The sequence below is a fragment of the Mustela lutreola genome, chromosome 2, assembly GCF_030435805.1.
Source record: "Mustela lutreola isolate mMusLut2 chromosome 2, mMusLut2.pri, whole genome shotgun sequence".
In the NCBI taxonomy this organism is placed as follows: domain Eukaryota; kingdom Metazoa; phylum Chordata; class Mammalia; order Carnivora; family Mustelidae; genus Mustela; species Mustela lutreola.
Window position 1 is genome coordinate 22115484 of NC_081291.1, and position 14860 is coordinate 22130343.

The 14860-nt window shown below is 50.1% G+C and overlaps 1 protein-coding gene across 2 annotated transcripts in view; it reads right to left on the reverse strand.

Moving 5' to 3' along the window:
• The window catches only part of STIMATE (STIM activating enhancer), a 52486-nt gene extending 41957 nt beyond the window's left edge, over window positions 1-10529 (reverse strand). Inside the window, exon 1 of one of the 2 annotated variants that reach the window (XM_059161150.1) lies at window positions 10216-10529. In XM_059161150.1, coding sequence (XP_059017133.1) covers window positions 10216-10375 — 160 coding nt within the window. In that variant the 5' untranslated portion in view covers window positions 10376-10529. The remainder of the gene's footprint in view (window positions 1-10215) is intronic. The other variant, XM_059161148.1, reaches the window with a different exon arrangement.
• Window positions 10530-14860: the final 4331 nt, after the last annotated feature.

Consider the following 14860-nt stretch of genomic DNA (forward strand, 5'->3'; position numbering starts at 1 on the left):
GAAGGAGCTGGGAAAAGGAGGGCCGGTTCTGGAGCCTGGCTGTCCTGCAAGACGCCAGGACACCACCTTAGTTCGAAGCAAAGAAGGATTCCTGGTAGCTATGGCCACTGTGAGAGAGGACAGAGGAGCTCCTTGGTAAGGTCCCATGGTGCCCGGTATGAACACCTCCGGAGAGCAACCCACCCATCACACCCTCTCCTCACCCTCGTGCCTCACTCACATCAGTGCAGACCGAAATCCAGCTGAAGCCACGTCCACGCTGGCCCAACCTGAAAACTTCCACTCTGGGGGCGAACAAGCTCACTAGAAGACAGCTGCCACCGTGCACATCATCCCATCCACAGTAGTGGCCCTTGAACTACGGTGGTCCATAGCAAGACCACAGTGCGTTTGTTGGCTGTTTCCCTGAAGACGTTTTTATCTACCTGGGGTATTAGTAAGTTATTTACCTTAACACGTTGAAAAAGAAAAAATCCATACATAATCTGCTGAGTGGTCTGAGAAGCAACCTAATATTCTTCTTAACTCTCCTTTCATAAAGCAATTTTTTTTTTTTTTTTTTTGCCAGCAATTGATCAGATTTCTGACAGAGAAATCTGGGGATAGAATTCCAAACCAGGGTTCTTGACAGAGAAAACACATTCATGCAGACCTCCTCCACTGTGTCAGCAGGACCCCAGCACCGGTCCCCCGTCATCGGCGTCTCTTTCCCACACTTCTGGACCCCAGTTCCCTGCAGGGCTCAGAGAGGGTGGGAGCAGCGGCAGTGAAAACAGCAGACCCACTATCTTCAAGTCTGCTGCGTCCGAACAACCTGCAAATGTTTCGGGCCCCAAATCCCCACCTAAATAGAAAACCTGCTCTCGCCCCCTGATGCCGCCTCGGCCAAGATGCTGACAGGGCCCTCGGGTCTGGGCAAGAGAGGTGGGGTGCCCTGCTCCTGCAGGATGGAGTTACCAGCTTATGAAACTGGGCGATGCCAGCGCCTCACCTCTCTACATCATTTTCCATGTTATTAAGTGAAAATGTCTTCTAAGAAAACGGAAAAGTGGGGCACGCCTGGGTGGCTCAGTCGGTTAAGCGGCTGCCTTCAGCTCAGGTCATGATCCGAGGGCCCTGGGACTGAGTCCCTCGTCGGGCTCCCTGCTTGGCAGAGAGCCTGATTCTCCCTCACCCTCCCACTCTGCCTACTTGTGCTCTCTCTTTCTCTGTCAAATAAATAAATAAAATCTTAAAAAAAAGAAAGAAAGAAAGAAAGAAAGCAAGCAGAAAAGCCCATAAGGAACACTGATGAGCTTAAGCGGTTAGAGCCTGGGTAGTTCAGTCAGTGAAGCCTCTGCTTTCAGCTCAGGTCATAATCCCAGGGTTCTGGGCTGGAGCCCCATGCCCGGTTCCTTGCTCAGCAGGGAGTCTGTGTCTCCCTCTCCATCTACTCCTTCTCTCTCTGCTCTCTCTGCTCTTGCTCTCTCTCAAATAAATAAAACCACACACACACAAATTTTTTTAAAAATTAAAAAAAAGAGAGGCTAGAGGAGCCCAGGGGCTAGAACAAAAGCAGGGGGAAGGGGGAAGAAAAGCATTCTGAGCAAGGGGAACATATAAAAAATATAAGGTTGGTTCTGCTTGTGTCCCGAGCTACTGGGCATACAACTTGGTCCATGAAAGAGAAAACTAAAGACAAACTGTGAAAGCTCTTGACACCTACCACTGACTGGGGATAGGAAAAGCCATAGATACTCAACACCAAGACTTTCAAAGTTATTTTAGAGTCAACAACACAACGACAGCTGAGTTCCCTGGCGAGCATAGTGACTCTATCTCTCCTACCCCTGGGTGCCACTCCACGCCACCCCCCCCAAGCACGCCCCAGTTAAGACCCAGCCTCACACAAAGCAGCTCGAGCGGAGCCTGACGGTGGCACAACACACCCTTTAGGATGAAGAGGACCCTCTAACTCAAAGGAAATGTGGGAGGATCTGTCATTCAGTAAGACGGGATTGCAGTAACTCAATTTAGAACTCTTGTCATCACAGTCACAAAGGTGATGTCAGGGTTAGCCATCCTGCTGGGGTAGGTACAGGATTTCCAGAAGGTGCTCACACCTGGTCTTCTCCTAAGAGACATTCTTCAGCAGAGCCCCAGCCCACCAAAGCCTGGGACCATGCTCGCAGACCAGGCCTTGCCCGCCCTGGCCGCTGTCCAGAACCCAGGCCAGAGCCCTGCCACCTCCACACCTGGGTGCAGCGCGGATGGCCGCCAGCAGGAGCCAGTTCACGGGCATGAGCGGCTCTCTCTACGAGCTAGTGGCGATGTCTCTGGAGCTGGATGGTTGGTTCCTCGGGGGGCACCATGAGATCTAAAAAGGACCTGATAAAGCTGCTTCAAAGGAAATGCTGGCAGAGAAACAGTCCAAAAGGAGCACCAGGTAAAGGCAGAAGCTGACTTGCCACCCAATCATTGAACTCACCCTCCTTTATAAGCCCCAAGCTGTAGGACAAGGGGCCCGCAACTGAACGGGAAGGCTGTCTTGAAGCCTCTTCCTGGAGCCTCTGTCCCATGCTCTCCAGGCCCCCAGACAACCACCCTGATCACGACCTCCTGTGGCCCCTTGGCATTGCCACCCCCCCCTCCCCGTGCTGTGCTGGAGGAAGGCTCCCCCATGGACACTTCCCCAGCCGCAGGCAATCCACCACCACCTGCGTACTGTCCGGGCAGCCCACTCCAGCCAAGAGCCCCTGGAGGCTGGGATGCAGGTCTCGGCAGTCCCCTGTCGAGGTAGCAGCCAGACCCTTCATAAGCCCTGCCAGGGCGTCGCTCTCATCCTTCAGGGGCACGTACTGACTGAATCTGTTCTCTAGGGCTCCCCTGAGAGTGCACTGCATCACCCCCAAACTGAAAAAATGCAGTTCTCAACAGATACAACTCTGCCCCCGCCCCAGGACTCTGGGCAATGTCTGGAGACATTTTTATCTCTCTCAGCCTGGGGGTGGGGTACGTCTGGCACCCAGTGGGGAGAGGCCAGGGACACGGCTGAACACCTGACAATGCATAGGACAGCGCCCGCAGCAAAGAATTATCTGGCCCCAATTCCAACAGCGCCAAGTTGGAAAAGCCAGGGTTAGACGGAACACTTCCCAGTAGTGGAGGAGTCCAAGAGGCTCCCAGACCACCTCTACACATCCGTGAGGTAAAGGATAACTTCGGGGTTCTCCCCAACGCAAGGCTGTTAGCCACACTCCTGCAGCACCAGGGAAACAAACTGTGAAAAGCAGCAGGTAACCTGAGAGTACTGAGAGCCGTGCAGAGCCTCCTCACCGGCTATGGAACCGACTCAGCTATACTCCCTCCCTGGTGCTCCAGGAGGCTCAGTCCCCAGCCGGGATGGCTGTCCTCAAGCACCGGGGGAGAGCCTGCACAAAGGCCCAGGCTGGGAGAGCGCACCTCAGGTAGAGCTCAGACATGCACAAAATGACTCGTAAGTCATTTCAAATGTCTACTTTCATGCTATCAAGAGCCATAAAACTGAAGTTCCACATTAACACTTCGGACATAAAAAAGAATTATTAAGAAAGAAAAATCAGGGTGCCTGGGTGGCTCAGTGGTTAAGCCGCTGCCTTCGGCTCAGGTCATGATCTCAGGGTCCTGGGATCGAGTCCCGCATCGGGCTCTCTGCTCTGCAGGGAGCCTGCTTCCTCCTCTCTCTCTCTCTGCCTGCCTCTCTGCCTACTTGTGATTTCTCTCTGTCAAATAAATAAATAAAATCTTTAAAAAAAAAAAAAAAAAGAAAGAAAGAAAAATCAGACTTGTTTGAATGGGAAAAAATGAGATGAAGCAGCGAGGGCTTAGGGTCCTCAGAGAGTGCACCTGTGTGGAAAGGGGCCCAAGGAGGGCAGGCAGGGGTAGGGGAAGTGGTTAGGAGGGTCTGGAGTCTGCTGGGCCTGGCTTCCATTTCAGCTCTACACCTACTAACCAGGCCCGTGTTCGCTGTCCTGGTTCTCTCTAGGGTGCCTGGGAAGTACGTCAAGAGCCAGGCACAGGAGCCAGCACAATGGGGACTGGGTACAGAGCAAGCTTCCGGAAGGACATGGGTTCTAGGGGCCAGCACCATGCCCTGACATCTCTGGGGGCAGAGAAGGCCGGGGCCTGGGACGCAGGTCAAGTACCTGTAACCAGCCTGCCCTCAATGCCCAGGCGACACTCTGTAGGTGAAAACAGGTCAGGGTGAGGTGAAGGAAGGAAAGCCTTACCTCTACTAAAAGCCACCTGCTCTGGGTACAAGCTAATTTGGAATTCACCAGCATTGTGCTGGTTGTGTTCAAGTTTTCTACTATTATGCAGTCCACGAAAGGAGGGCGAAAGGCAAAGATGTTAAAAGGTACAGATGTTGTGCAAACAAGATAGCAAGGGAAATGTTTAACCTAATTCAGAAAACAAGTTACTCAAGCTCTTCGATGGGACTCTCAATGCAAATACTGTAACAATGAGGATAACTGAGGGCCCGACGCGTGCCAGATACTGATCCCAGCTTCCTTACATTCTTCCTAATCCCCACAGTCCCAGGAAAATTATTTCCATCCTTCTGGGAAGCAAACAGAACAGTCGGGAAATACAGGTAGGCTACTCAAGGGCACAGGGAGGCAGAAGCAGAAATGGAAGCCAGGTCCGATTGGTTTCAGAGCCAGGGAGCCTGCTATTTTTAACCACCTGTAAAATTCCTTCAAAGAGACTTCATCTTCATGCAAATATTATACTAATTGCAAAGGATTTTAAACAGATCATTAAAGCAGTGGAGGCTGGATAGGCCCCTATAGGGCAACGCTTGACAAACAGAGGTATTTAAAAGGCTAAAAATGCATTTCATTAAATTATTCTACAACCCAGACTGTCCTCTAATTCAGACAACTCCCTCTGGCCTGATTTTACTCCAAATTAATTAAGTTTTACTATAAATAGAGGAGATCACCATTATGGATACATGCTACCAGATAAGTCAGTGTTTAGAAACCCTGAAAACTCTCTAAATAAAGATTTCTAACCAGCTGCCACGCGAATATTGGCCGTCCTCCCTTCCCCTGTGGGCACAATACCAGCCTGGGACAGAAGAAGGGATGTTCTTCCTCAGCCTTGGCTGGCACTCTGGAGGGAGCAAAGGAAACTGGTATTTACTGAGTGTTGGGTGCCGGGCCCAGAGACAGGTGGCTTCTCTCCTGAGCTCCAGCTCCAGGGCGGCCACCACTATGTCCCACTGTTCTGTCAGGTGACCACTGAGTGAAAAGTTACTGGGGAATAGGATATCCCCATAATCTCAAGGGATAAGGCCCCCAGAAATGATTTATTCACTGCAAAGGGGAAAGCATACCTTTACAAGGGTGAGATCCAGAGACCTTCACCCTTCCACCAAGTAATGACCTTACTGTTACTGATAGCAGGGCCGCCTGAGGTCATGTGCAGCCTGGTATGCTGTACTAGGAAGCACGCAGCACTGCCTACAGAGTGTTCCTGGTGTAAGAAAGGTTACCTGAATCTAAAACCCTTCCCAGACTGAACTCAGGGAACACAGGGGTCTGTGAAGCAGCTCACACACCACCACAAGGAAATACCCAGACAACCCCAGAACACAAGACGCGGCATCTTCAGAACAGCAATATTAAAAAAAAAAAAAAAAAAGGAAAAAGTGTGTGTGAGTGAACGTAGGGGTTGGTTGTTCTACAGTAAAAATGACTTCAAAACACAACTAACACAACATGTGGCCCTTGACCGCTCACGGTTTTTAAAGACCCCAGCTCTGAGACACATGGGGCATGTGGGCAAGTGTGACTGTGGGCTAGCTGTCAGGTGACCTCGTGGAGGTATACATGTTCTTAGGCAGGATCACGAGGCTGTGATTATGCAGAAGATTGTACCCCTTCTCAGGAGACTTGACTGGAAGGTCTTAAGAGTGAAGTGGGATCCTGGCTACAAAGTATCTTCAAATGGTCTGGCAAAAAAAAAAAAAAAAAAGTATAAAGAGATAAATGTGGCAAAACATGAGCAATTTCTGAATCTAGGTGGAGGGCTGATATTGTATTATCACTGTATTACTTCTCTTCTTTCCTGGATGTTTGACATTTTGTGAGGTAAAGACTGGGACAGGGTAGGGAGAGGGCACCCCAGGAAGGGTGGCCCCCGCAGGTCTGTGTGTACTGAAGACACAGGGAGGCCGGTTCACCGTGTGAGAAAAAGAGCGACTCTCGTATGAGATTGAGATTTCAAAGTTGGGCAGACTGGTGTGTGATGTACCTCTGGGTCTCAGGAAAACTCTCATTTCTCAATTTTTGTGAAACACCAGCATGCTCTTCCAGCCGGCTAATCCCCACATCTGTAACACGGAAACAGGCAGGTAGGTCTATCCAAGCTCTCAAACCGCTTGTGTTAAAAACCGATTCTGTCTACACTGCAGCCCAGAGCTCTGTGCAGGGTGAAGGAGGCTGGTGTTTGCTGTGCACCACACGTCCTGAGAGTCAACACTCCCGAATGCCAACACACATGCTGCCTGACACTGACCTTTGGCTGACAGGTAGGCCACGGCCCTGCAGTGAACAGGGTACTGAGCTCAGGGTGTGCTGTGACTCCGGCCTGAGCGACTTTATCGTGTCACAGACTAGAGATAGAGCCACCAAAACCAGATGGACTGTTCAGCAGGCAGGTCATGACAAGGTCCCTCACTGAAAGCGTTTCTTTCTCCTCAGAAACCAATGCTTTGCGCTGACGTCCCAGAGAACCTGGAGGACCCAGACTGGGAAGTCCCTTTGTAACAAGCTTGCCTCTGAGTGGGTTCAGCTTTTCTCACAGGTGGAGCCTCTAGGAAGCTCTCCACTTAGGAGGTGAGACCTGCTGCCATGTCTTAGCTGATGCTACGACATGCCCGCGGATGCCGGCTAGGGAGGGTCTGTGTGTTCACGCAGCTTGAAGAAAGGCTACATACATCACCTGGTGTTCTTAACTCTAGGCCGTCTTGCCTGAGACCAACTGAAAACCCCCACACAGAGCAAGCACCAGCATGAGAAATCCTCGTGAGAATCAAAATCTTCTCTCTCTCTCTCTCTCTCTCTCTCACACACACACACACACACACACACACACACAAGAATACATATGTGAAGTCTTCCTCCAGGACAAAACCCTCTAGGGCAAAAAAGACAACCACCTGTAAATGGAGAAAAAAGTGATTTTTCTGTGCAGGAAAACAACAACAACAACAACAACACACCGTAAAGACACCAGTCTGAGGATTCACTGAATTCAGGGATGTGAAGTGATGAAAAATGCCTCAGCCTATCTGGCAGGGAAAGGGTTGCAGCCAATGCAACAGAGCTGGTCTGACAGGAAAATGGAACGGTACCTGCCTGCAGGACAGGGGAACTGTCAGAGGAGAGAGCCAACGAGTCCATGGCTGAGGTGGGGGAGGGGGGCACAAACGCACCCAGGAGGGAAGACTGTGACCCCAAAGAGGTTAATTTAAAATTGCTCAGGAGAGATGACTGCTATTTAAAATATGCTCGATGGGGGCACCTGGGTGGCTCGGTTGGCTGAGTATCTGCCTTTGGCTGGGACTGTGGTTCCAGGGTCCTTGGATTGAGTCCCGCATCTGGCTCCCTGCTCAGCGGGGAGCCAGCTTCTCTCTCTCCCTCTGCCTGCCGTTCTGCTTACTTGTGCTCACTTGCTCGCTCACTCTCTCTCACTGTCAAATAAATAAATGGAATCTAAAAAAAAAAAAAAAAAAAAAAACACAACATATGCTCGACAAAGAAAACAGTGGAACTGATGAAGGATGGGGTGGTCTCATCTTAACACACCAAGACGTCCCTCAAGAGTAGCAAGCGGGACACCTGTTCACGGGAGCCTGGCCTCTTGCCAGCAGCTGTGCCTGACTGGGGAACCGACGCTGTGTCTGGGAAGACAAAGCCCGGGCAAACCAAACTGCTCACACGTGCATTTCCTAGAAAGCACCTCCCCCTTTTCCTTGTCCCCAGCAAAGTCACTGCAAAATGTGATGCAGCCCCTGAGAGATTCCCTCCTCACCCCTGCAGTGCCAAAGGGGAAAGCCCCACCGTTCTCAGAACAGTACCGACAAGTTGAAGAGATCATCAGCAAGGGCAGACAGGGTTCTCACTCCTCCACCCCTTCTCCCTGTCACCGTCCTCATCACTGTCCCAGGAACCGACGCCCATTGCACCCTCCATGTCTAGGCTTACACTGAGCAAAAGGCCGCTCGGTAGTCTGGTCTCTGCATACAGAAAGCACCCACTGCAGTGGGGTTTGCACACGTGCTCACGCTGAAGATTAAGCAAAGTGAGTTATGTCCCTGAAGACTCCAGGGCCAGCGCCATCACTCTGAACACGGGCAACCTGGGACACTTCTCAGCAGCGAGCAACTCTGCCCCGTCACAGCCACATTTCCCTCCCTGAACCACGAGTTCAAAGCCTCAGGAGTAAATGGGGCCATCAGCAGCAATCAAATCCACGGAAATAGCCAGAGCTAGGCTAGGAAATCAGAAGCTAGAGAACAGAATGCAAAGTAAGCCTGTAGTTCCTTCAGAGAGAAAGGAAGGCCAGCTGGGGGGGGGGGGGGGGGGGGGACAGAAGTGGGAGGGGAGGGGAGACCCACACACAGTTTATGCCCCCAAGTCAGCAGCTGATTTTGGCTAAGTCGTCACAAATTATTACTGTGGGAACAAGTGGGTATTTGTTCAGCTGTGAAAATAGCAAGGCAAGTAGAGACTAAAAAGGAAAGAAAGAGTGGCAAACATAAACAGTCGGGCACTTGAGGTAAGGTTTACCAAGGCCAGGCAACCAGAAGAAGTGTCCTCCAAGAACAGCCTCTTCGGGGTTACCTGCATGAAGCCTGGGAGAATTCTCTTAAGCAAGCCCCGTGTTAGGACAAGCAAAGCTGTAACTCCAGCAAGTCCACCCTAGAAGACAAATGCACACAGCTGCAGGATCTGTCCCCAGTGCAAAGAAGCATACTTTCTGCCGAAACTTCCACTCTGCCCATGTGAGCACAGTGGGGAAGTTCTGAGATCCCGTCATTCTGGAATTAATGCCTCTGTACAGATCGTTGTAACCCTTCCTTCCTCCAGGATGCAATCACAAGGGCGCTCCTAGGCCCATAGCCAACTGAAGCCTCCTGTTACTGTAATCAAGGGAAGGATGTGCACCAAGAAAACAACACAACCCCAAAATGCACGACGCACCTGACAACTACGGTGGAACTTCCAGTTTTCAAGAGGGGCCATCTGGGGCTTTCTTTTCCATCAGGAAACTCTCAAGAAAGGGCCCCCAGGGACCTAGCACAGGGATTCTGTGACCTCCCAGACCTTCTGAGCAGCATCCTTCACTAAGCCACTAGGTTGCCCGAGTCTCATGGAAAGGAAGGAAACTTTAAATACGAGTAATAGAGTGGGTTGGGCAGGGGAATAGCCAGGGGAGGCTTGAGATGCAACTTAATTAGAAAAGCTTGGGCCAGAGATGGAACAGGTGGACCGGTTCAGGAAGTAAAGAGGGAAAAGAGGAGCAGCAGGGAAGAAGGCAGTCTGGGCGGGTCCTGCTCCAACCAAAACAGAAAATAAAGCTGGGGGAAAGGTCGGGGAAGCGAGGCAGGAGGAAGTAGTACTGGGAAGGCAATGCATGGCCTTACAATCCAGGTATTGCAAAGGAGCGGGATTTAAAAGCCAAGGGGAGTCAGCAAATCTTGGCGGAGTGAAGGAGCAGGAAAAAGCCCAGCATCAGACTGGGGATTTAAGGATGCGGGTGCAAAGGGCGAAGGGGAGACTAGGGAGGCTCTGTGAGGGGGCACAAAGGATTATTCCAGCTGGGGGTTCATGACGCCCGGCTGGGAAGTGCAGTAGCCTTAATTCGCGATGACAAGGTAGCGGGACGGCGAGTTTTAGGCAGTTACATTGGAAGAGAGGCGTGTGCGGGCTGTAGGAGAGAACCAGTGACCCCTGACTAAGGGCTGTCTCGAGAAGGCGAGGGACTCAGGACCCTAGGTCCTGAGGGGGGAGGGAGCTCCCGCTAGTCCGGGAATGCCCAGCCTGCGCTCGCGGACAGAAGGCACCCGAGCCAAAGGGCCCGGGGACCCAGGCCTTAACTCTTCTGGCAGGAGGGTCTCCAGGGCGGGGCTGGGCCTGCGGTGGTCCCACAGGGCCTCAGGAGGGGCGGGGGTCCCGGACTCACGCATCAATGTGCTGAAGGCCACGACGCCGAGCAGCCCCTGCAGGAAGATGCCGAAACTGTGCATGAGCGCGCCGCTCTCGCAGCGGCCCGCCCCGGACGCGACGGTGGAGGGCGGCCCGCCCGGGAGCCCGCGGCTCGCGTTCCCGGCGGGGCCCTGCATGGCGGGCCTGGCGGAGGGGCGCGGGGCGCCGCGGCCAGCCCGCCCGCCCGGCCTCGCTGCCTGCGGGGGCCGCGCCGCCGAGCTCCGGGCCGGGAGTCGAAGCCGAGAGCCGGTACCTCCGCCCCGCGGCCCACTCGCCGCCGCGCGTAACCCGACGTCTGAGACCGCAGCGCCTGATTGGCTCGGCCGGGCGTGGGGGCGGGCCTCGGCCTCTCCGGCTCTCCCCTCCCCACCATGGGCGGGGCTCCGGCTGGGCGTGGGGGCGGGGCCGTGCGTCCAGGCCGCAGGTAGAGCGGGGCAGGTGAGCGCGGCTGCTCGAATGTCGGTGAGCCCGAGGTACCTCCTTCTCCTCCTTCACCCTCCCCTCGCCGAGCTCCACGTAGGAAAGGCAGGAGCCCGGGACCATCTGCGACTAAATTCTTTTCCTTCCCAAGATGAAGCCCTCACACCCTGCAGAATTTATTAAAAATGCTCCTGGATTCCACCCTCAGATTCCGATTCAGTAGTTCGGAGACAGAGCGGAATCATCTGCATTTTCAGTCAGCATCCTAGATTATCCTGAAGGAGGCGGTGAGGAAAATAAACCGAGACTCTGCCCACAGGCATATTCCTTCCCATCCAGACGTTTGGCGTCCTTCTACTTTCCTTGTTAGTACGAATATTGTGGCCAAAAGCTTATCTTCGTCAATCAGGCCCCAGTTGACTTTTTTTCTTCCCTAAACATTATGTAAATGGTCATTTTAATCCAATCAATGTCGTTTAGAAATATACAAGGTTTATACTGAAAACATGTCAACATATGCCTGTCTTGTTAATTTTGAACATGCATCATAAAGCCAAATTGTTGGTAATCGGCAGAATCTCTAAGGACCCCCTCCCTCCACACATACCGTTTACTCCCACCCTTGACCCTTTGGAACCAGCTCTCTCCCTCTACCGGGGCCTCTAGTCTCTGTTGTCTCATGGAACTTCCCAAGCCCCTCTGGCTTTTCTCCAGACACCTCTTGCTGGTGCTCTCCAGTCCCTAGCCTTCCTGCTGCATCCACGTAATGACCGTATACGCATGGTATTCACTCCAGTAGACACTGGGCTACATTTGTAGGACAAGAAAAACTGTATTTAGGGAAATTTTCCCTAAAAGATAGCCACCACGGAATTCCAATGGGCTAAAAGCTCACAAAAGCTTTCTGGGTTAACAGGAATTAACCGGATTATCCAGAGAACAAAAGTGCTATTGGCTCCTTAGAGCCAATTCTTTAGCCCTTCTCTTAGGATGCACTTCACAGCTCCTCTGTCTTAAATGGCATTCCAGCTCCATGTGCCACTCTTCCCTTTCCCTGCAGAATGAACTGCTACTCGTGCTTGAGGCCCGTCTAACCTCCCTCTCCCTGTACGGCTTCCACGTGACCTTGTGTCTACTGCTCCATTAGAACTTCTCCAACTGCTCCAATAGACGGTGGTACACGTCTCTCTCCCACACCTGAGTGTGAGTACTGGTTTTTATTCACCCTTGAATCCAACATAGTGCCTGGCACAGAGAACATGGCAACACTTTTTAAATTAAACTGAATTTTAATTTATAAAATTTAAAACTCTCCACAAGTATTGACCATGGGAAAATACAGAAAATCAGGTTAAGAAAATAAATAGGCCAGGGAAAATTGTGTTACCGTCTTTAAGTCTAAGAAGGTCTCTTATGGGGATACTCAACAGTTACAGTCCATGTTCAGAGGGAACCAGGTAAGAGAATGAGTACTTAATGCAGGAGAGACTGTGGGCTGGTATAAGAAGACTGTTAATTGATTGAAGATACAGGCAGCTTAAGGAAAGTTGCACACAGAGCTGAAGAATGAAGTTTTTGACAGAGCACTGCTCTGCACACCCAGATGTGGAGGGATCCTTAAGGCCCGTTGCTGCTGTACCAAGGCAAATGTAGACAAAGGAGAAGCATTCTTCTGAGATCAGGGGCAGATTCCCCAAAGCCAGGAGCAAAGGTGCTATGGGGAAATTCTGCTCCTCCTACCTTTCCTGAACTACAGTTAAAAAGTACCCAAATCCAGAGGATAAAGATTGGACAGCAGGAGAGGGGGGAGAATTCTGGAAATGTAAATTTTACTGAAGTAGAAAGAACTTTCTTCTCCTTTCAGAGATGATTCTGAGGCCCCACTGGAATGAGTTTTGAAGGATTTACTCTGGCCAAGATGTCTTCTTTGCTGTCAAATGAAGTTAAACATAGCTTAAGACGTGTTTTAATTCTTACAACCACTTAAAACTGTTATAATATACCACAAGTTCTTATACACTCTTATTTACAAAAAAACAAAAAAACAAAAAAACCCCACACAGAATATTCATCCAAAATAGTTTTTTTTTTAATCCCTTGAAGTTATACCCATCAAACTGGATGGGAGTTATTTTATAGGTATTCTTGTGCATATTTCTCCTTAATTATACTTTACCCTCATAGCATAACTTTTAAAATTAAGAGAAAAACAGCAAGCAGGAAGGATACAATGCAATATGCATTTCATTTTGTTCGAAACAAGCAGCTTAAAAAAAAAAAAAAAAAGGCTAGCATAAACAAAGTGCATCAGTTCCAACAAGTTAGTATCAGAAACAGGCCCAAGGACAGTGCTGGAACCAGCCAGAAGTCCCACCCTAGCAGGCCTCTGATTGTCTTTAGAGAATATTCAACCTCCCCCCCCCCCAAAAAAAAAGAAAGAAAAGAAAAAAAGGAAAATAAATGAAAGCTTAAAAATCTCGAAGCATTCAAACTACACTTTCCTAGAGCCTTCTTACAAAAGGAGATAAGGAACTGTCCAGTTTTAGCTTTGTCTAAACTTTGTACAGGACCTTCAATCATCTGCTTTGTGATTTGATTTGCCCCCAAAGCCTACCTTCATCCTTCCAGCACTATTTGCCCACCTCCATTCTGCCAAGCTAGGCATGCAGTTAGGTTGACTATACCATGTAGAAACCCCTCTGGACAGAGTTTCCACACATCCTGAGACTAGGCACCCCCACTGGCAATGGCGGCATCACCTCACCAGGCAGTATCATCCTTTGTCCCCAAATAGCTCAGGGTCCACACTTGACTGCTAGTGTTGAGGACCTGTCCACCAAAGCTGTAGATTCTCTTTTACAACCGTGCCTTGTGAGAGGCCATAGCACCAGGACAAACCCAAATGGTGTGGTAAGTCAGAGAAGACATAAGGGGATGGAGTTTTAGGCCTATTTCTCCATTACCCCCTGCTGGTTTTGTGGGTTCTTATGAAAAATCTAAGCATTCTGAAACACCAGAAGCAAGAAAATCTCCAGGGCATTTACTGTCCACTACCTTCATATCTTCACCCTGCAGGCTGCCCTCAGAAGCAAGGCTACCTCCGTGGTCTGGGACAAGTACAGGGAAGAAGAAAGAAGGCTTAGAACCAGATGTGTGGACTGGGCTTTGAGTTTAGAACTCTTCTGCAAAAACTCCACGTCCACAGGTGGCTTGCTTAGGTAGATTCAAATTTTCAGAGTACGTACTTCTCATACAAGGGGTGAGAGTCATCAAAATTCACTAACAGAACATGGTAAAGTAAATCAAGTCATGGAAGAATTACAATTGCATGAAAGGGACTGACTTCTTTTTGGCTTTGCAGGAGACTTTGTTCTACAGGGTTTCTGAGAAAGCATCAGGACCATGACATGCGCTTATTTACAGTGGACCCAGGACCAAAGACATTCAAATTTTAAAAAGGGGGGTCCCTGGTTCCCAAGATTTATACTTCACTTGTTAGTGATGTCTTTTCCTTCATCTTCCTAAGGCCAAATGATAACATAGAACTCTTTTAAACTTACACACACCCACACACACACACACACACACACACACACCCCATCCCTAGTATATAGGACCAGTATTCAAACCTAGTACGTGTTTCCACTGTTGAGACTAAGCTCCTAACATCTCTTTCAGAGCTTCTGTGGGCATCAATCAAACCAGTGAACGGGGTCTTCAATACAAGTCTTTGGTGATAGGCGCCAAGTAAATATAAGTATCTGTGAGTTTTCCCAAAGTTCCCATCTAGATAATTCTTAACAACTGTTAACAATTTCCTTATGTTCTGTGTGTCCCCCAGAAATACTTTTTGGCTTGGGAGAGGTGAACGGTTCTGAGTCCTGCCCTAGCTAAGTCCTCCTAAAGCTTTTAATCTGTATTTAGGTACCACATTAGTAACAGGATTAATAAAACAGAGTGAGTAAAATATATTCAAGTCCTCAGGAAACTTTGGTCCAAGGCCCTCTCTCTCGCAGTGAGAATAACTTTACTTCCAGGAGAAGAGGCATAGAAAGGCCAAGCTCTGAGCTGGTTTTCCATGTCTGACTCTATCGTAATTCAAGAAATATTTACCAAGAAGCCCATCTCTTCCAGGAGTTGCCAAGTATCTTTCCCTGACCTCATATATCCACAACATAGATGCTGGGAGCCACTTACATCAC